The 21494-nt window shown below is 42.9% G+C and overlaps 3 protein-coding genes and 1 non-coding gene across 4 annotated transcripts; 3 read left to right on the top strand and 1 right to left on the bottom strand.

The window, feature by feature from the left end:
- The first annotated feature begins 432 nt into the window (after positions 1 to 432).
- Positions 433 to 5452, top strand: LOC125992577 (eukaryotic initiation factor 4A-I). Its single transcript, XM_049761709.1, has 11 exons — positions 433 to 551; positions 1630 to 1672; positions 1754 to 1886; positions 1990 to 2129; positions 2208 to 2376; positions 2917 to 3026; positions 3117 to 3260; positions 3329 to 3466; positions 3548 to 3637; positions 3960 to 4039; positions 4113 to 5452. The coding sequence occupies exons 1-11, from the start codon at positions 529 to 531 to the stop codon at positions 4255 to 4257; spliced, it is 1215 nt and encodes a 404-aa protein (XP_049617666.1). The 5' UTR covers positions 433 to 528; the 3' UTR covers positions 4258 to 5452.
- Positions 2687 to 2827, top strand: LOC125994103 (small nucleolar RNA SNORD10). The gene has a single exon (XR_007490496.1). It is a non-coding gene; the product is annotated as a small nucleolar RNA SNORD10 (small nucleolar RNA).
- Positions 5453 to 8158: 2706 nt separating the features above from the next.
- Positions 8159 to 11552, top strand: LOC125992750 (transcription factor Sox-19a). Its single transcript, XM_049761799.2, has 2 exons — positions 8159 to 9173; positions 10458 to 11552. Exons 1-2 carry the CDS (start codon positions 8515 to 8517, stop codon positions 10714 to 10716), a joined length of 918 nt encoding a protein of 305 aa, XP_049617756.1. The 5' UTR covers positions 8159 to 8514; the 3' UTR covers positions 10717 to 11552.
- Positions 11553 to 13189: 1637 nt separating this feature from the next.
- Positions 13190 to 19817, bottom strand: mpdu1b (mannose-P-dolichol utilization defect 1b). The gene is made up of 14 exons (XM_049752369.2): positions 19595 to 19817; positions 19314 to 19379; positions 19090 to 19222; positions 18928 to 19013; positions 18423 to 18541; positions 18115 to 18225; positions 17794 to 17930; positions 16669 to 16799; positions 16471 to 16536; positions 16182 to 16314; positions 16034 to 16119; positions 15297 to 15415; positions 15114 to 15224; positions 13190 to 14852 (listed from the first exon to the last, which is right to left on the bottom strand). Exons 1-14 carry the CDS (start codon positions 19719 to 19721, stop codon positions 14640 to 14642), a joined length of 1638 nt encoding a protein of 545 aa, XP_049608326.1. The 5' UTR covers positions 19722 to 19817; the 3' UTR covers positions 13190 to 14639.
- Between the last annotated feature and the right edge of the window lie 1677 nt (positions 19818 to 21494).

The following is a 21494-nucleotide window of genomic DNA, read 5'->3' as shown; positions in this document are numbered from 1 at the left end:
AGTTTTCTCTGCAGCCTGGAAAGTTAGTTTATTGACACAGGACCAGAAAAACAGACATAGAAATCCTGGAATGAACGGAAAAACAAATCGGATAATAACTGTCTTTGATAGTTTAATTGGGAACTGCATTAATGCAGGGAATAATTGGGAAATCGTATCTGATCTGCTGAAATATTCACAAATAGACGTCCTGTGCTCTAATTCACTCTACAAAACTGTGACTGAATAAAAACATCATTGTATTAAAGGCCATAAAACATGATGATTTGCGCCATTTCGAGAATAAGACTACAAATCGATCTTTTGCGCAGAGAAAAATTGGCTATTTTGTTAAACTCCTCTCAAAGCGGAAGTGATGTTCATCAGGCTTTTGGCCCACCCATTTAACGTTGACGTACATTTGGACCAATCAAAGGCTACTGTAGGCGGGACTACCTGTAAATGACGGCGGCTCGTTGCAATGAGAACGCTTGGTTGTACCGTCGACGTATATAAGAAATTTTCGCCGTAGTTTCTTTCTTTGTAATAATGTCGGCAAACAACGATGATAGGTAAGGAGTGTTTGTGCGACCAAACGAGTTACAGAAACGTACCGGAGTGGATTTTCCTCCATAATTGCCATCATTGTTTCTCTATATATATTTATTTATACAGTATTGTACATATAATTCTCTTGTTAAACGGAACATGATTAGTTTGTGTTCGGGCCTATTACGTGGAAATGAAGCTATTCCTCACGAAATGTGCCGGTTTTAGCTGTCGGCGTTCTATCTTTCGTTCTATGTCTAATTTTGTAAAAAAATTTCTGATTGTATTTTTGGTTAGTTGTTTATTTCCGAGTGGTTTTACCGCATATTTGGGTTGGGTTAACGCTTAGCCTCGAGCTGGAGCTAATGTCGCCGGGTGGTGTAGCATGTGACTGCATGTGAAAGCGGTAGGTAGGCCTCTCGTGTAAAAAAAAAAAAAAGCTATTTAATTCTCAACCAGCGTTACGCTGTGAGCTGTTTAATCAGAAAATATGTGCAACATTGCCACTTGTATATCTTCGCTCGTTGACTCTGAGGCCGAATGTGATGCAAAGAGGTTTTTTCGCTAGGTGAGGTTGTTGGCACATGTTGGTGGCGGATACGCCTGTGGTAACAATGCCGGAAGAGTAGGCCGCAGCCCCCCCGATCGTGAGGAAAATTACATTTTGCTGCCTTTGAGTGGGCGTATTGTTTCTTATCTTGTAATGGCTGACTCTGTAGCATCGGTGGTGATGCTGATGCCTCACGAAAAAACGCGGCTGCGGTGAAGAAAAGTTAGCGCCGCGATGCTAAAAAGAGTTAGCTTTCATAGTTTTATGACAAACCAACGCGACATACAGGGCTGAGTTGTGCAAATTAAAGTGTTATGTTGGTGATTTAATCGCATTCAGTAAGGTCGTGGTTTATTTTCGTAGCATCTCCTATCGATCGTGTAGCCACCACCATCTTGAACGGAGAAGCTAAAATGGCGGACTTGTTTGAATGGACGTATGCTCAGTTGCTCGATATTAATGGTTGATTACACGTGAAAAGAGATGCACCTTTGGGGAGGGAAGAAAAAAAAAAGGACTGAAGTAGAATAAAAGTTGTTGTTCATTCACAGAGACAATGGCCCCGAAGGTATGGAGCCGGAAGGCATCATTGAGGTAAGTTTTCACTTTAGTGTTAGGTGGTTCAAACATCAATTTGGACCAGTAACGTTGACCTTTCAATCTCGCCCCCTGCAGAGTAACTGGAACGAAATTGTGGACAGTTTTGATGATATGAACCTGCGTGAAGAGTTGCTCCGTGGAATTTATGCCTACGGTTTCGAGAAGCCGTCTGCCATCCAACAGAGAGCTATTCTTCCTTGTATCAAGGGTGAGTTTTTTTTTTTTTTTTACCCATTTGTCCCATAATGTTTTTATAAGTAAAGTTGGGTAGAACAACAAACTGCAATCTTCTGTTCCTTGTTGCATTTCAGGTTATGACGTGATTGCCCAGGCTCAGTCTGGCACTGGAAAGACTGCCACTTTTGCAATTTCTATCCTCCAGCAGATTGATGTGACGCTGAAAGGCACCCAGGCTTTGGTCTTGGCCCCCACAAGGGAGCTGGCTCAACAGGTAAGGCCTTTTTTGGTTATGCATGCGTAAAAGTTGACCTGTTACAAGTATGTCCTCCCTCTCTGTGCGTTGAATCAGATCCAGAAAGTGGTGCTGTCTCTGGGTGACTACATGGGCGCCTCTTGCCATGCTTGTATCGGTGGAACCAACATCCGCAACGAGGCCCAGAAGCTGCAGGCCGAAGCCCCTCACATTGTGGTGGGGACCCCCGGCCGTGTCTTTGACATGTTGAACCGTAGGAACATTGGTGAGTTGGCTTTGTTGTTCTAGCACACCATTTGTTAAATAAAAGAAAACCTTTCCATTTGAAACAGTTAGGCGCTCTGTTTAGAAGATGCCTCAGTTTTACATTTCTTCAGGCATGACGTTTTTGCAAAATGCTGGATGCATCAAAAAATGAATTCTTTTATTCTCAATGGGTATCTACTGTTTATTGGCCCTGGATTTTGAAAGTTGTGTTTCAGGGCTTTATTCTGCTACATATTGTAGATAAATGTCACTTAGCCTAAACATCAACGTGGCCCTTTGTGAGGAATAGAGGAACATGAACTACTTGCTGTATGATGATGAAACCCATGCGTGTCAACTGACTCTGGAAGCTCTGTGGTGTGTTGTGACTCTGGCTGACGTTTTGCCGGCCAAAGTTTGCTACCCGCCAAGGATCCCGAGATATGATCATACTCACACTTCTGAATACAGCTTGCAGTTACCTGTAATTGTTGCTGTGTGGTCTTATTGTCACCTGTGCGTAGTTGAACTAAATTTCTTTTTTTCTCCCCCTTTGAAGCGCCTAAAACCATCAAAATGTTTGTTCTGGATGAGGCTGATGAGATGCTGAGCCGAGGCTTCAAGGACCAGATCTACGAGATCTTCCGGAAACTGAATGAGACCATCCAGGTCAGAGTTCCTCAGGGCTTTTTTTGTGAAATGTGCTACCGGGGTTGCTTTTCTGTTTATTAAACAAATGCTGCTCTTTTTATTTGTTAGGTTGTCCTACTTTCAGCCACCATGCCGGCTGACGTGTTGGAGGTCACCAAGAAATTCATGCGTGAGCCTATTCGCATCCTGGTCAAAAAAGAGGAGCTGACCCTTGAGGGTATCCGCCAGTTCTACGTCAATGTGGAAAAGGAGGTTTGTGTGAAGGCTGGGCATAAGGGTGGGAAAGGAGGCTCCATGGTAATTGCTGGTGACCATTCCAGGAGTGGAAGCTAGACACTCTCTGCGATCTGTACGAGACCCTGACCATCACCCAGGCCGTCATCTTCATCAACACAAGGAGGAAAGTGGACTGGCTCACTGAGAAGATGCAGTCCAGGGACTTCACCGTTTCAGCCATGGTAACGCTTCCTCCGCCTAAAAACCGGTCACTCGCTCATGTTGCTCCTCGGAGTTACAACGGCATTGTTGTTGTGTTGAAGCATGGTGACATGGACCAGAAAGAGCGCGACTTGATCATGAGGGAGTTCCGCTCCGGCTCCAGTAGAGTCCTCATCACCACTGACCTGCTGGTAGGTGCTTCATTTAGTTAGTGTGTCGTCCATTTAAAGTGCCTCACTTGTATTCCTCTCTGTATTGTATTGTATTGCCTCTGCCTCAATTAATTGCATAATGTAACAACTTGAGGGGGGCGCTGTCCAGGATACCCTCTCCTTCCAACTGTGGTGTTGGTGAAGGACTGAAAATTCCTTGGTAGAGAAATTGCTGTGTGCACTCCACTGTGGCTGGGTTCTTGTCCCTGATCAACAACTAAATTAGCATACCACATTTCCCGCGTGCCGTTCACATGACGACGATATCCCGGTGTAACAAGTAACCCACGTGCCTCCTTAGGCTCGTGGCATCGATGTGCAACAGGTCTCTCTCGTCATCAACTACGACCTTCCGACCAACAGGGAAAACTACATCCACAGGTAAGTCGTGCTGCGGTCGCCCAAAAATGACATGCCAACGGCCCACCTAACCACCTTCCTATGCCACTGTCAGGATTGGTCGCGGCGGTCGTTTTGGCAGAAAGGGAGTCGCCATCAACATGGTAACCCATGACGACAAGCGTATCCTGCGGGACATCGAGACGTTCTACAACACCACCATCGAGGAGATGCCAATGAATGTGGCTGATCTTTTCTAAAAAGAAAAAAAAAGAGCGAGCAAAATCCAGCCGGCCTTGTTCCTCCCCCCCTCCCCCCTACATCTACAGTTTTAATGAGGGAAAAAAACTTGATGACAATTTCAAATTGGTGGACTTGACCGTTTCCCACTGTGGAAGGAAGACTTTGCAGCCTTGATTCCTTCCCTGCTCCCATATTACTTTTTGACTCCACCTGCTTAACACTGTTTGCGACATAATCTCACTGAAATTTAATTTAATGTGGACATTCCAGCATTTATTTTTCTTGGGGGGGTGGGGCGTTCTTGTGCTAACCTGCATCATTGACATGACGTTTTTAACCATGGGAAACTCCCTTCTCCCTCGCCAAAAAAAAAGCACAACCTTAGTGACAGCATCCCAGAACAATAACTAAACGCTAACCCAAAGTAGCATCCTAGAGGGCATCCTTTGGAAAATTTGGTGTAATGCAAACAGTGTTAAGGAGACTTCCGATGTACTTAACTTGAATCCAGCTCACTGGGGGCTTAGACTTAGACAGGGCATGTTCAATAAAAAGACCTGCATAGTAAAATCAACTTTGACCGTTTGGAGACTCTTAAATGCTGTTTCATACTTTAGTCTAGAGCAACCCCAAAATAATTTGAAAGACGAGTTTTTTTATTGCATTTTACAAGTTGTTCTATCAGCATCCTTATTTGTCCCTTTTATGATCATTGAGTGGAGGACGGCTGCCTATAGAATTTTACGGTGAGTTTGGTTCATGATGGGTTTTAGCGGGGCGGGGGTCTTAGTGTATTATAGTTAAGACTGCCTCCCTCCTCTCAACTGCCCGGTCCTCTTTGTAGTTTGTGTATTTTAAAGGTTGCATTTATTTTCTATTCAGATGGTGGCCACTTTGTGTGATCTACCTCAACAAAATTGTGTGCCCGGTGGGTGGGTGGGTTGATTGGTGGGTGGTTTGGGGTGTTTGCTGTTCTTTAAGGACCAAACTTGCAGTTCAGAGATTCCACAGCCTCCTTACTCTTAAAACCTGTCATTTATTTGGAGGTGTATGGTGTTTTTTTTGTTTCTTTTCGTTTTTGAACAGAAAAATAAATTGTTAACCTTTTTGAGACAGAAACAGTGTATCAAAATTTTCTACATTGGATTCTGTATAGTATTTATTTTTAATGGGCTTTAAAAAAATAAAAATATCACCTTTATAACAGTGTAATCTGCCTTGTTGAGTTTGAGTGTAAAAATAAATAAAATGTCCAATCTTAAGAGTTTTGGTGGCAGATTCCCGCGCCGAAATAGGGAATGTCGCGACCCCTGCACCTTGCCCTATCGGGAATCATCGTGGACACTTCCTGCTTCCGTCTTTGTAACCGTCACGCCCCAAATTAATGTTTAAACGTTGCAGTCGTGGAGGAGTGTGTGATGCTGACTATCGTTTCGCAAGAAACACTGCAATCGACTAAACATTTGCATACGGCACTGAGGTAACATTTGTAATTCCTTCTAAAGCAGGGCGACGTCAAGACCGAACAAAGTTACGACCGAGCTGAAGCCTGCCTCATGAGAAGCCATTTTAAACAATATTAATTTCACCACTGGAGGGTGCTACTCTTCCCTCATTAAAATGACTTCCAAGTGAGAGAACTTTTTAGTCAACTTCGTCAACACCGTCAAAGTTCACTAACATATTGAAATCGTTTACTGTTATATTTGGCGAAACGATTTGCCTGCAAGCGTAGTTGCGTACAATCGGTCGGGTTTATTCCGTGGCTCCTAATACTTCTGCAGATGTGAAGAAACTCCAAAAGGGGGCGCTAATTCCCCATACAATCAACAACGACAACCTCCACGTGAACGCTCAGTGGTTTTACCTAATTGTACACTCTTCATACGCATATTTACACAAAATGGCATAAAATGTGAAAAAGAATGTTACTATTTTGTAACAACTGAGAGGACTAAATCGACAAAATTTATAGCAAACATGGACAACTGTCAGACAACATCAAATAAGTAGTTTTACTTTTTTGGTTAGTCTTATTGTGCAGGCTGGAGTCGTTTAATGTTGTGTGCTGCCTCACTAGTCGAAACACAGTATTATGATTAATATTATGTAAAGTTTGCAGATTATGAATGAAAAAAATCCACTTCTTTTTATCCACCTCTCGGGGAAGCCATTTTGCCACTTGCCGTCGACTTAAAATGACACCGCAATTGCTCAGTCCTCTGCTTAATTCATATTCTGCAAACCCAATATTAACTAGAATACTGTTTTTAGACTAGTGGGACTGCATACAACATATTGGAAAGAAAATTTGGGCTCTGACTTCACCTTTAATTGTACTTTTTTATACATATATATTGAGCATTTCGCCTATTAGCATTCCGTCAAACTACGTGGAGTGATGAGTACTTTTCCTTCGTTTTACACGGCAATTACTTTAACGTCTACTACATTCCACTGTAGACATTTGGCCCACCATGCTATGCCCTGCCATGTGGAATGGTGAGTAATTTCACTTAATTTGAATGTCATTATGAATGCCACAATTTCCTACATGTGTTGGTAAGCGCAGAGCGAAATGTGCTGTCGTTCTTGGTGGCCCCTTCTTCTTCTCCTTCTTTCAGGGCTACGCCCCATGCACACCCATCCCCCCTACTGGCCCATCACACACACCCCTGTCACCCCCTGTTGGGTGCTGGGTGGGGGGATTATGCGGAGTGGGAGGCTCGTAAAGGGTCTGCCAGGCTCTTTCTGTTGTGTGACGGATGGCTGGGAGGCTGAACGGGGGCCTGCTTTGCATGAGAAGAGGAGCCAGCAGAGGGGAGAATAGAGGCCTATTCAGGGAGGCCTGTCACCCTCAAATCACCCCCCCACACACACATACACACACCGCTGCTCCCCCTTCCTCATCCATCCCTTCATCCTTTTCATCCCTCCTCCATTTCGGCCTCCATCATCGCGGCCATCCTTACTTATTGATTTCATCCCCACTTAATTTCTGTTCCTTCACATTTCCCCTCCTTTCCATCAACACCGCACACTAGTGACCCCTCCCAACCATCCGGTGAGTTCCGTCACATGGGAGTCAGGAGTCATGCTATTAATGCAAAAGCAAGTCGTGTGACGCAGCATCCACTTTTGAAGGAGCAATAAAATTTAGAACTTGTTTGATTGGTTTTATCTGTTTGTTTTTCCTGCATACTGTAAAGTTCAGCCTCTAGGGGGCAGAAAAGTACTCTGAAAACTTCCTGAAAAGTCATAATAGTACATACATAACAAGTGATGTCCTGGCTGGTCCAACTGATGTTGGAGGTTAATGTTACCTATCAAATGTCCATTTAAGCTTTTATTTGTGTATACATTTTATTTCATTGCATTTATGTGATTTTTTTTATGGCAGTTGTTATTTTTGTTTCTACCGCATAGTAATTAAATGCATTAGATATTGGGTAGTTTTTTATATTGCTTATTTTTATTTTATTTATAATTTGTATGATTTCATGTTAATATCATTACCGTATTTTCAGTTATTTTAGGTTGTTTTAATTTTAATTCATTAGCCTATCTTGGTTTGTATTTTTTGTGTACTTGTTTAATTTTTATGATTTTCCATAGTTATCTTTAAAATGATAATCTGAAATTTCTTTGATTTTTCATTCCTTGGAAGAAAATATTTGTACCCCAGTCTGCGGATCCTGTTTTCCAATTCAAAGCTAGTTGACATTAGTTATGAAAGATTGACTGATTGATTTTTGTTTTAATTTTTTTTAAGTGTAGCTTGTGCAACTCTCCTCGTTTCACCCTTATTAAGATATTGGCTCGCTCTGCTTTCTCCCTAAAAAGTCTTTGAGATGCTAATAGTCGCGCTCACTCCTGATTGGTCGGTTAGAGGCCGGCTGGAGAAAAGGATTGAGCCGGGGTGGGGGGGGGGTGCAAGTTGGGCTTGAATCGGGAGGGCGCACTCGAACAACAAGTGGTTCAGAATAACAAGTTGCGACGAAGAGAGCCAAGTATTTATTTATTTATTTATGTATTTCGTCTTCGAAGCGCCTGCTTTAAGAAAAAAACGGTATAACAAAGTTGTGCGTGTTTTTGGACGGACTTGAAGAAAACGGCTGACCGGTAGGCGTCAAGACTAATAAGTTAACTCGGTTCACCCGGTGCTCCCGCGCGAGCTGCGGGAACACCAGGTGGACTTTGCCGGCCAGGTGCACGGCGATCCCCAAAAGAGGTAAACATTCGTTGTCGTTCGAACCTTCATCCTGAGCGTCGACATGTACAGTATGATGGAACACGAGTTGAAGCCCGGCGGGCAGCCGGTGCACCACGCAGCGCAAGGCATGTCACCGGTCCCTCCGGGCAGCATGACCCCGGGCAACGGCGTGCCTCACCCGGGCTCCAAAAGCGCCCTCCAGGCTCCCGGCGGAGGTGACCCCATGGATAAGGTCAAGCGGCCCATGAACGCCTTCATGGTGTGGTCTCGCGGTCAGAGGCGCAAAATGGCCCAAGAGAACCCCAAAATGCACAACTCCGAGATCAGCAAGCGGCTGGGAGCCGAGTGGAAGCTGCTGAGCGACGCCGAGAAGCGGCCGTTCATCGACGAGGCCAAGCGGCTGCGGGCCGTGCACATGAAGGAGTACCCGGACTACAAGTACAAGCCCCGGCGCAAGAGTAAGCCGGCGCTCAAGAAGGACGCGGTGCAAGTGCCCAAGTACCCGCTGGCCGCGGGCAACCTGCTGGTGACTGCGCAAGGCCAGGGCGCCAGCCCAAGGATGGAGAGCTACGGATGGGGCCCCGCGGGTGGCTACGCCGGGATGCAGGGCGAAGCGCTCGGCTACACGCAGCAGCTGCACCGCTACGACCTGTCGGCCCTCCAGTACCCCCCCGCCATGACCGCCGCTCAGACTTACATGAACGGAAACAACTCGTACAGGTGAGCACACCGCCAAATGCGTTACTTATTGAAAAGAGCGTCAGTTTCAGGGGGAAAAAAAATATTTTTTTAATATGCGGGGAAAGTTTTTCATTTTAAGATCGACAAATGTCGTGAAAATGAAAATCTATGTCAGCAAAGAAATCTTAAAACTTGTTTTAAAATCTTAAAAAGGTTAACGGGGAAGAATGTCATCTAATGTTTGAGACATTTTAAGTAATGTATACAAATAAGTTGTACATTGTATGATATGAATAATTTTTTTTAGTCTTGTATAGATTTTTCCACATTTTAAAACGTATTTTATGTAACGCATTAATCTTTTTGTTTTTTAACAAACATCTTAAGTGACATTTTGTCTGTTCAGTCTTGTTTTTCACGTGTTTAAAAAAAACAAAACAAGATATACCACCTAAAATACATAATCTATCTCAAGTAATCTTTTTGGCGCCCACACAGTCTTCAGTGACGATTCATATATAGTATGCGAAAAAAAAATGCCTATTTTTAGAACCAAAAAAAATGCAGAAGCATTCAACCTTGCATCTTTTGGAGCCTTTGGAGAAAGTATTGCACTAATATTTATCCCAAAATTTCAAACTTTTTTTAATCAAAATATTTTATATTTGAAAGGTTTTTCTTCAAGTGATTTTAAGTATGTCAAAGAGGTGGTAACTAGTGTATCCTGCTTGTTTGGATTGCACCTTACTCATCCAGGCTGTGTCTGGAATGCTGATCAGGAACACTTGATGCTTGCGTGTGTGGTCCATGTACCCACAATGCTTCAGTGCTGCCTCAACGCTTACCCCTCACACACACCTGCTACTCTCTGTACTTGAGTATAAATGTCATATTTATGTAACATTTAACTGCATCTGTGCAAATAAAGACTTCTCCATAAATGCCTCACCAGTAATATCAGTCATCTGATAAGCTCTGCAGCTGAGAAAATGTAAGAGTACCTCTCATTGGTAGAAAAGCAAATGGTACCTCCCTCCAAAAAAGGGCCCCATCCAATGTGTGGCGGCAGTCTATGCTGCTGCTTACATGTATAAATTATTTCTATTTTTTTCACGAAATGCATTATAGTTTACTCAATCGAATAGACCCCATGCCAATAAAAGGCTTTCCCTGACTACTCTATAATCAATTATTAATTTGTAAACCAAACAAACTGTATATAGAAAAAAATATATATATATTTGGATCCAAAAAAGGATATATTTGGATCCTTTTTTGCATGTACCGCTTCTAACTATTGTAACCAAAATCTCCCATGCACAGCCCGATGTCGTACAGCAGCAGCCCCCAGCAGCCCAGCCCGGTCCCCATGTCCATGGTGAAAGCGGAAGCCGTGTCTCACTCCCCCCCGACGCCCACCCACCACCGGGGGCCCCTGCAGGGCGACCTGCGGGACATGATCAGCATGTACATCCCGGGGGGCGGCGACGGCGGCGACCCGGCAGGGGGAGCCGCTCCCAGGGGCTACGGCGGCGTCCAGCAGCACTACCTCACCGGCACTGTACCCCTAACACACATCTAGTAGAACTGCACGGGACAGTCTGCACTCTCGGCCAATGCCGCTCCTTTGGGGCGTCTTCATTCGGCATTGTACGATGTTTTTAATACACTTTTAGATTGATTCTTTGTGCTTCTATTTTTTTTTTTTTTTTTGCTTTTGAAGACAAAATAGATGAATTTGGAAATACTCCTTCTGAGTAGCTTTACTGCAAGGGTGGCGAAGCACTTGTCTCGCCCTTCCTCTCCACGCCTATCAATTAGTTTGAATGTGTAAAGATGATGTATCCTGCTAACGTTGCTGTTTAACTTCACCCATGGCCCACAGTCATTTTCCAAACCAAATGGATCCAACCTTGCTGGAATTAGAATAATCCCACGGCATAGCATCAAAAGAATACACTCTGCAAATAATCATCAATTAACTCATTGCACAAAAGACCCCACACACGCAATTTCCATGAAAATTGGATAATTTGGTTGGGAATTGCTGCTGTCAACCATCAAGTGTATGTGTGTTGTTGTTTTTTTTTTCAAACGAGAACCCCCCCCAAATCGTTGGCTTCCATATACAGTACGCGTGCGTGTGTGTATATACTGTACAGTAGCTGCTGCTATGGACCTACATTTGGTTTGTCTACATCATTACTAACGATATTTTGTAAATGTTTTAAATGTCATGTTTACTTTTTTAACTGATTTTTATCCTTTCCGTAGAAACAATTGTGAGGCTTAGTTACTGTATTTAGCGGTTTTGTAAATAATGTACACATTATAGGCTCTTATACTAAGAGTCTTGTTGCCTTTTTGATTAAAAAAATCTTTATTACTCTCATGACTATTAATAAAAAGTAAGTCTCAGTGGTGTCTTATTATTTATGTATATAACAATAGAAACGGGCATATTGTTTTCTATTCTCTACAAATGAATATTTGTGTGACTTACATTAGATGTAGCCCGAAGTTAAATATTTATTGAAAAATTATTCATATAGTAGAATTTTTCTTTTTTCTTTTTACTTTGAAATATGTTTAAAACATGTAAAATAAGGTGGAAAAGGGGTAAGTATGTTTTTAATTTAAGAGTTACTATACAAAAGCCTTAAGTCATGTTCTTAAAAAGCCATTTTAGACACCGGCTTCATTCTTTTTTTTTTTTAAATTGTAAAAGTTCTGTACAGTTGCTGTTCATGCAATTGGCCGTGAGAGGGCGCTAACCACGAAGGGTGGCGTGTTAGCGACGCCCATTCCCGGAAGTGGCGCCATTTTTGAACTGTCCCAGCATGAGTACGCGAATGTGTATGACAATAAATGTAGTTTGTGTTTCGGTTTGCTTTCGTTTATGGTGTCAGACCCCAATTAAGTGCGTCCCATTAAGTGTGGTGCGCACACACAGGTGAACAAAATGGCCATATGCAACAAGATGGCGAGCAGCTGCACTGCGCCTTTTCTCAGGTAAAAGAAAAATATTATTTGTTCATGATTTTAAAGTGGCATTGTGTTTGTTGCAGGGTTTTTGCAATAGAGGAGCAAAACTATGTTGATTCAATCTCGTTTTTTTAGGCTGGCAGGCTTTGTTGACTAGTTAATCAAACCTGTCTGTGAATCCAACTGATTCGAGTGTGACTTATTATTAACTCTTTTCTGGTGCTATGTTAAACCTTTGGGGTCTTTGGAATTTTCTACGATGTCATGAAGTTTGTCGTCGAAATTTAAATATTTGGTGGGGGGGGGGGGGGTTATGAAAAAAATCTTTGGTTTTGGATGACATATATACTTCTTATGTGTTTACTATTCATGTGGTTTTAAGGCTCTCGAGTTTTGCTTTGGCAATGTGTACATAAAAACCAGTATAACGATTTTTTAAATAATTCTGTTGAATTATACAAAACAAATGCCTGATCTCCATTGGTTAATTATTATTATTGTCCACGTGTGTATGTATTGGCACTTTAAACATGACGTCATTTCGCGACATGGCGGATGACGTATAGTCATCGCCTTGGCTGCATGGGAACATGTCGGTGAATGGGAGGGGGGGGGATGCTGGCGGGAATGATTTAAAGCTTTACTTTCTTATCTTTGTCCTCTTTAAAATTCACTTTCTCCCCCAACGAACATACACCCACCCAAACACACGCACACGCTGTGTGCACGCGCACGCTCGCGCACACAAATGTGGTGGATGTCCCGCGCGTAATTGGCCGTTTCGGAGGCGCATTGTCCGCCGTCTTTCAGCACGCAGGTGCATATAGTAAAGCCGGAGTCTCCGCTCCTCCCTCAGGCGTCTTTGTTCCCATCTCCCGGCCCCCCCGCTGTGCAGAAAATGAGGGCTGCTTTCTGCTTTGCTTGGTCCTCACAGGCTTAACCCTTTCACCGACCGCCGCCTTTCACATGGAAATGGGCCAGAACCCTTGCACCGGCTAATCGGTCGGCGAGGGGAGGGGACGGAGGTCGGGAAAAAGAGAGACAGGGGGGGGGGGGGTTCCAGCCAAAAGTATTCCAAACTTCTCCCAATGGAGTTTTTATTTTTGAAACATTTGCAAACTTTCAAGTATGACGAAATGTATTACCCCCGCCCCTCAGTTTTTGTAAATAGCTGTGGAAATAATGAAGAAAACAAAAAGTTGCCGTTCCGACAGGAAAAAGTGCATCTAAGGACACCACTTTGACTGCCATTATATCATTGCCGATGTCACTGACAAACTAGTCTGAAAATTTCCATTTGATAAGGAAATAGCAATTACGGTTATGCTTCTGTTTCACAAGCTGGCCGTCTACTTTCTCTCACATTGACCAACTTATTAAACGGTAAAGAGTTTACTTCATTTTTAGTTATTTACTCATTTTTATGCTAGTCCGGCATGAAGAACTCTGTGAGTAGATTTGAGGCTAGAATTAATTAAAAATCATGTCAAATTAATGATAAATGACAGTGTTGTTATGGCTGGAGACCATGGGGGGTGGTTGGGGGTTTGGTGTGTGTGTTGGGGGGGGGGGTGTCAATGGAGGGATTTTCTGGTCCAGTAGCTCCAGTCACCTAGCAACAGGCAGCGAGGCTTCAACAAGTGGTTGTCATGGAAGCGCCGAGGCTGACTTAAAAGTTTAGTACAAAGAGCTGTGTGTGTGGTGTACGTGTGTTTGTGTGTGTGTGTGTGTGTGTGTGTGTGTGTACACTTTTTATAAACTAATCAAGATTGTATTAAGCCCTGTTTTTGTGTGAATTTTGCAAATAGTTGAGTTGCAGGTTTTTTTTATCTTTCTTTATGAGCCACTTAATGTATATGAATATATGTAATGAAATGATGGTCTGCTTCTCTTTTGCAGGAAACTACTTGAGCAGGTTGATGGTCACAAGTGGTGAGTGGGACATTTGCTGCCTGTTTGACTGGTCACACACACGCAGTAGTGAACATTTCTCATTAACATAGAAAATGTTTTTTGTCAATCTACATATAAACATAAAGACAACGACAGTATACTAGCGGTGCTTAAATATAATCCTAAAATTGGCACTTTATGGGATAGCAATCAAAATTGGCACAAAAGAATGACAGCGACGAAAAGGACGAGTTCCATTTACAAAAGGTAAGTGACGTTTGATGCCGTTTTTGCTCCTGCCCTTCAAACTAATCCATATTCATCACTGACAAACACGTTTAAAAGTTCCCAATGGCCTTCTGGAGCTCCTGCCTGATAGCGTTAAGCTCCACTACGCTGTCATTCAGCACGTTGGCCGCCTCTTTGATACGAGCCACCACTTCCATCTTGAAGGATCTTTTCAGGTTCTTGTTGTCCTTAAAGTACTTGTCCATGCCACCTTGAAGTCCTTGGAGCAGCTGTAAGATGGCGTCCGTCACCTCCGTGGCTTGCAAGACGGCCGAGTCCACCAAGCTGATCATCTGCACAGCTTTGCGCATTTCCCAGTCCTCAGAATAGTGCTGCGTGCTATATGCACGCGCAAACCTTCGCATGGACTTTAAATTCTGTCGGGCAAGTGTTGATGGGGATTGGGACAACATCGACAGGGTGCATCTGCTCCCGCTGGTTTTGTAGGAACCTTTTGGTGGACTTCCAGTAGTAGAGCACCTGCGCGACAACGAGGCCGTTGCAGGCCACCGACACCACATAAGTGACCACCAGCAGGGTGTCGCCTGTTTCCTGAGGATGCAAAAGTCATGCATCAAAAATTAAGAAATCCGTAGAGGATTGAAATGACCTAAGACTGGCATATCTAAACCATGAGAAAGTCTGTAAAAACAAATGTAGCGTCGTATGTATGAATTATCGTGAACTAATTTTAGAGCTTTATTGAGAAAAAAAAAGTATTATATTTAAAAACATGACAGTTATGTGATAGGATTCGAATTAAAAAAAAAAGAATTAAAATGAACATAACGGCACCATTTTTATGACATTTACCTCCACTGAGGTGAAGATGCGTGCCAGTGAGCCAGCAAACAAAATAATAACAGTCAGAGCGGACAACTGGCCCGTGTGTCCATTGCGAAAGTTGGTGGCCGCCTGAATAACCTGCACACATGATTAAAAAAGAAAAAGAAGGAAAAAGCTCAACACGTCAGTCCGGGTGAAGTTTTGCCTGACCCTGCTCACGATGATGGCGGGCATGTTGGAGGCCTGCATGGCCGTGAGCACGGTGGCAGGGGCCAGTGGGGTCAGCAAAAATGACAGCACGCCCAAGTAGAGCAGCACAAACAGCACACCTTTACGCAGACAAGATGCACAAATAAGTGACCAGCAGAGGGCGCCAGACCCACAACTTCAATTTGGACAAACAGTGCTGTATGACCAAAAAAAGCAACTCTTTATTAGTAAGGCTTTTTAATTAAAATAAAAAGACCAAGTGTAGTAAGGTTTAAAAAAAAAGCTAATGCATAAATAAATGGCAACGCTTTTCAGAAAAAAAAGTTTAAAAAAATTATAGACCATGTTTAGGGAGGGGCTTATTTAGAAAAAAAAAGACCATGTAGACTAAGACATTTTTTGTAAATAAATTAATAAAGCCTGGAAAGGCTTTTTTAAAGTAAAAAAATATGCCCATTTATAGTACGGCTTTTTTTTTTAAAGCTAATGTAAAGTAAGGTTTTTTTAAAAAAAAAAAACGAGACCATGTATATATTTAGCAGGGCTTTTTAAATGACCATGTATGACTCTTGAAAAAAAATTATAACTCTTGACCCCTGAGCTTTGACCCACAAACCTTGACCTCTGATCCTTCACCCCTGACCCCTAACCTTTGACCCCTGAGAACGGTAAGGCTTTTTTTTTTCTTTTTTTTTTTTTAAATTACCAAAAAATGACCATGTATAATTTCATCTCACCTCTGCCAGTTCTTCCACTGTAGTGTTGGATGAGGAAGCCGATGACGACCGTCTGCAGCATAACGAAGAGCGCTTCGCCCCAGGCGCTGCGACGCGATAGGTGAGTGGATGTCCGGCAGGCGCTACCCGACGTCGTCTCGGGCCTCACCTGAAGGGAAAGCTATAGGCCACGCTGTAGGCCAGAGATCCGGTGATGGCCAGCAGCTCGCCCAACACCGATAGGAAACTGACGCCCTCGGCGTTCTTAGCGCCAATCACCTTCACGATCTGAGGAACCTTCACTAGAGGGCACACATGCAATTGAATTCGGCATTAAAATCAAATATTGTATGGATTATTTTTGTTAATGAATCTGAATGCATTCAAACTAATCCCTTGAAACATTTACACTCAAAATATAGCTGCTTGAAAGAGCAAAAAGAAATTAAGCGCAATACCAAACATTGACCCCAGGATGATGACAGTCCCAAGGCATTTGCTGAGCAGAATTTTCAGACATGGCCCTGTAAGAGAAAGACTCACTCATTTTTGCACTTTAATTTAGAAAGAGGGGGAGGAGGGTTCTGGGTCAGATCTTCCTCATGCAATCATCGGCATCATTAAAGCACATTAGCGTTTTGCCATCTTGCACTCACCGTCTGTAAATTTGAAGCGCCGGAAAAAGGCGTCGGAACATGACGACGGCAGTAAATACTCCAACAAAAGCCCCTCAAAAGGATCAGGCAAAGACGTGCCGCTATGCAAAAGATTTACCTCCGCCATTTCGCTTCTGTTTCAATGATTAAACCTATTTCAAAGTTCAGTCGACTATCACGCACTTGTACGTTGGACCTCAAATCACATTGTAAATAGCCAACATGTAATTATGATGCATCGTGAGAGTACTCAATACGACAAGAATATTATCTACTAAATTACTAATACTTGGATAACAGGGTTTTGTAAATCATAAAAATAACAAGTCTTGATTAAAAAAAAAAAGTATTTTAATAGGGATAACCATTGTAGGGCTTGAAATTGAAATGTTTAATATGTTACTTAGACATTTTTTTATCTCATAGTACCTTCATTACATTATTACTTTGATGGACAAGACTGATAATGAAAAAAAAAGTGCTGACACAAATGCACATTAAATCATTTCATGTATTAGCTTGTATATCCTTTACAAATACGACACCTGAGCAATTTCAATATACTATAGTGTCCTGAAAAATGTCACATTTCATAGCCTCAAAAGATGCCAAATTTATAAACTCAGGTATTTACAAGGGAAGGGGGGGGGGGGGGGCAAGGACTGTATGTTTACAATTATCATTATTTACATTATTTAACATGTGCTACTCCACCAATCATCAATATTTTTCCAGTTATCAAGATTTGCTATTAATATTTTTCCAGTTATCAAGATATGTGCTTAGAGTGCGCTACTCCACCCTACTTTATACACACGCACACACACAGATAAGCGATAAGATAAATAGAACCTATTTGCAAGGTACATGTGAAACACGTGCCACTTCACAAAACGCAAGCCGGTCAAATAAGCGAGAGAACTGATGGACAAAGACAGCGAATCAGATTCAAACTTTGTACAATTTTATTCATGATCACAATCAGAATTCATTTCCAACTTGAAGGAATGTTATTTTGTGGATTTGTTTTGGGGGGAGGGGGGGCATGCTGTGTTTCTGGTCAAGTTTCCTGGATACCTTACAGTGCGAGCGTGTTGCTCTGTAGTCGGGGATGGATTATTTGCCTACTCTCTCTTCTTCTTCTTTTTCTTCTTCTTGCGCTCGGCCAAGCTGTTCCAGTAGTAGAGAACCTGCAGGGCGAGGATCCCGTTGCAGGCCGAGGAGATGACATAGGTAAAGGCCATCAGGGTGTCGCCCGTTTCCTGCAGACACGTGCAACAAGTTCATCAGTGGGAGAAGAAAAAAAAAAAAACTGCAACAAGGTGAAAAAGGATTCACTGGCTGAAGATGCAAATTAAACCTCTTATGTGTAGTGTCGTCAAAAGTGTTCTATTCAATTCAGGTCCAGTGGGACAAAAGTGCCCTTGAAAACAAAATGGCCGCTACCTGCAGTGAGGTGAAGATGCGTGCCAGCGATCCAGCGAACAGCAGGAAGATGGAAATGGCCGACAACTGGCCCGTGTGGCCGTTGCGGAAGTTAGTGACTGCCTGAATCAGCTGCAACACAAAGACATTTGCAACAGTGAGTCGCTCAGAACCATTTGACTTACTATATTATTGTTTTAACAGTTTTTTTTTTTTACTTAGTAGCAATTCTTTAATATCCCTCCAAATGTTTGATTTTTTTTTCCCTTCACAACATCTAGATTTTATTTCCAATTGTAATTTCATGGTTAGCGTGGATGTGTGCCTACCCTGCCGACGATGATGGCAGGCATGTTGGAGGCCTGCAAGGTGGTCACCACTGACATGGGGGTGACTGGTGACAGCACGGCGACCAGCAGACCCAAGTATATGATCAGAAAAAGGAAACCTGCCAAAAACAAATCGGCATTCTCAGTCCTCAAAATAAGTATTTACTCACTTAACATGAATTTTTTTATATATGACTTTGCTCCCCCCAAAACGTTTTTATCGTCAATGCTCTCTTTGAGAACCGGGTGGTGTGTGCACTCGCTCTCCCAACAATGTGGTGAATAGTTCGTCTGAAGTGTGTCTCGTCTGTGTCGGAATGTAAGTACAATCGACAGGATCACGTTCGAAAATTCGTCTTTTACGGTGTTTTGGCACTGTACATATAAGACAATAAGGGACCTCGAAAATACTTTAAACCCCCCATGTCTTATTAGAGTGTGCAATGATTGGAATTTCTCAGAACTTTCCAAAACAAAATTGTGACTTGCTCATGTTTAGCCTCACCTCTGCCACTTCTCCCTCTATAGTGCTGAATGAGGAAGCCGATGGTGACAGTCTGTAGCATGAGGAAGAGCGCCTCGCCCCAAGCGCTGTTGTAACCCAAATAACGTTTCCTTTAATAAGGCATGGCGGCTCTGTGACCCTCTGGCCCGAGCAGGATCCCACCTGAAGGGGAACTTGTTGGCGATGCTGTAGGCCATCGTTCCCGTGACGGCCAGCAGCTCGAGGAGCACTGACTGAAAGCTCAGGCCTTCGCCGCTCTTTGCACCCATCATCTTCAAGATCTGAGGCAGCTTCACTGGGAACATGGGAAAAAAAATGGATCAAATGAACAGACAACGTTTTTCAGACTTTTTAAAATACAGTTTATTTGCATTTGAGTGATTTACCCATCACTGAACCCAGGATGATGCCAATCCCCAGGCCTTTGCTGAGTAAAATCTTTAAACATGGTACTGAAACACACAAAAGTTCAAAAAATGAGATGTTTTGCATTCGAGGTAAGTAGTGCTTGTAAATCCGCTTAAAAAGACTACATAATGAAAAACCAAACATATACTGCATATAATCTAAAAGACAATATTCTCAACAGGGCGAGTAGTTAGATTTTACAATCTCTTGCTCGCGACTCTTTTAAGAGTCTCAATGGCATCCAAAACTTGTCACTCACCGTGTAGAAAATTGAGATTGAGAAAAAGCTCATCGTAGCATAATTCTGGTATCAAATACGCCAACAAGACGCCTTTAAAAGGTTCCATGAAAGAGGAACCTTTCTCTAGAATGACTTCTTCCGCCATTGTCCTGCCGCCAAGTCACGTGACTTGGGATGTGCTACAGCGTAAAGAGTCCCCCTCAAGTTGCTCCCATGTTATCTTACTCCCCGTCTCGAGTTACGACTGTTATGGTAAGGCAAGTTGCGCGGTTTTGTGTTTCGCGACTGCAGATTTGTCACAAGCGACTTGGAACTGATTGCAAAACTTCAAATTTTCAATAAAAACGCTGAACGAAACGTCTCGTTTGCATTTCCGACTGGCTGCAAAAAAACAGCAAACACTAAAAAAAAAAAAATTGAAAAGCCATTAACGGGATTTGAACCCATGATGAAAAGAAATAAGAATAGATTATTATTATTAATTTTATATTCGCCAATTAAAACATTAAAATCAGACATGTGGTTATCTGCTTTATATGACAATATGTGTTTTACGTTGTTATATGAGTTGGTGTCCCCCAAAATAACGGATTTTTTTTCTTCTCCCTTTTATTCAAACACAAACACATTCGGTATGATAACACCATCAACTACAATCCAACAAATACAAAATTCAAACATCAATGTCGGCATAACGTGTGTCGGCTGGCATAGCAGCAACGCTGTCTGTCACTCACTCGTGAATCTTTGCGAACAAACCTGAAAATGGTGATGTACCTAATAGAGTGTCCAAATGACGTCACAGATCAAGCAGCCAATCAGAAAGTGCGGGTGAGGGCGGGTGTGGCACTTTTCACTTTCAGTTAAGCATTGGCCATGATTTTTCCCTAATGAACTGGCCTGTTATTAGGTACAGCTGAAAATGGCGGTGTACCTAATGAAGTGTCCGAGTGATGTCACAGATCAACCAGCCAATCAGAAAGTGGGGGTCAAGGCGGATGTGGCACTTTTCACTTTGACCATGATATTTCCCTAATAAAGTGGCCTGTTATTAGGTACTTGAAAATGGCGGTGTACCTAATGGAGTGTCCATGTGATTCCCTCGTTAAGCGCAGGTGCGTGAAAACTTTTAGCTCCTTTTGAACGTGAAAGAAGCTAAAAGTTTTCACGCACCTGCGCTTAACGAGGGTCACTTGGAAAACATGTTGGAACGCGGCCCCGAGGACTAGAGCTTGACGCCTGGGACCTTTGACCATGATATTTCCCTAATAAAGTGGCCTGTTATTAGATACACTTGAAAATGGCGGTGTACCTAATGGAGTGTCCGTGTGGTTCCCTCGTTAAGCGCAGGTGCGTGAAAACTTTTAGCTCCTTTTGAACGTGAAAGAAGCTAAAAGTTTTCACGCACCTGCGCTTAACGAGGGTCACTTGGAAAACATGTTGGAATGCGGCCCCGAGGACTAGAGCTTGACACTTGTGACCTTTGACCATGATATTTCCCTAATAAAGTGGCCTGTTATTAGGTACACTTGAAAATGGCGGTGTACCTAATGGAGTGTCCGTGTGGTTCCCTCGTTAAGCGCAGGTGCGTGAAAACTTTTAGCTCCTTTTGAACGTGAAAGAAGCTAAAAGTTTTCACGCACCTGCGCTTAACGAGGGTCACTTGGAAAACATGTTGGAATGCGGCCCCGAGGACTAGAGCTTGACACTTGACCTTTGACCATGATATTTCCCTAATAAAGTGGCCTGTTATTAGATACACTTGAAAATGGCGGTGTACCTAATGGAGTGTCCGTGTGGTTCCCTCGTTAAGCGCAGGTGCGTGAAAACTTTTAGCTCCTTTTGAACGTGAAAGAAGCTAAAAGTTTTCACGCACCTGCGCTTAACGAGGGTCACTTGGAAAACATGTTGGAACGCG

This window comes from Syngnathus scovelli, chromosome 1 (genome assembly GCF_024217435.2).
Source record: "Syngnathus scovelli strain Florida chromosome 1, RoL_Ssco_1.2, whole genome shotgun sequence".
Taxonomy (NCBI): domain Eukaryota; kingdom Metazoa; phylum Chordata; class Actinopteri; order Syngnathiformes; family Syngnathidae; genus Syngnathus; species Syngnathus scovelli.
The sequence above is the reverse complement of the archived record's forward strand: the minus strand, read 5'-3'. Positions and strand labels throughout refer to the sequence as shown.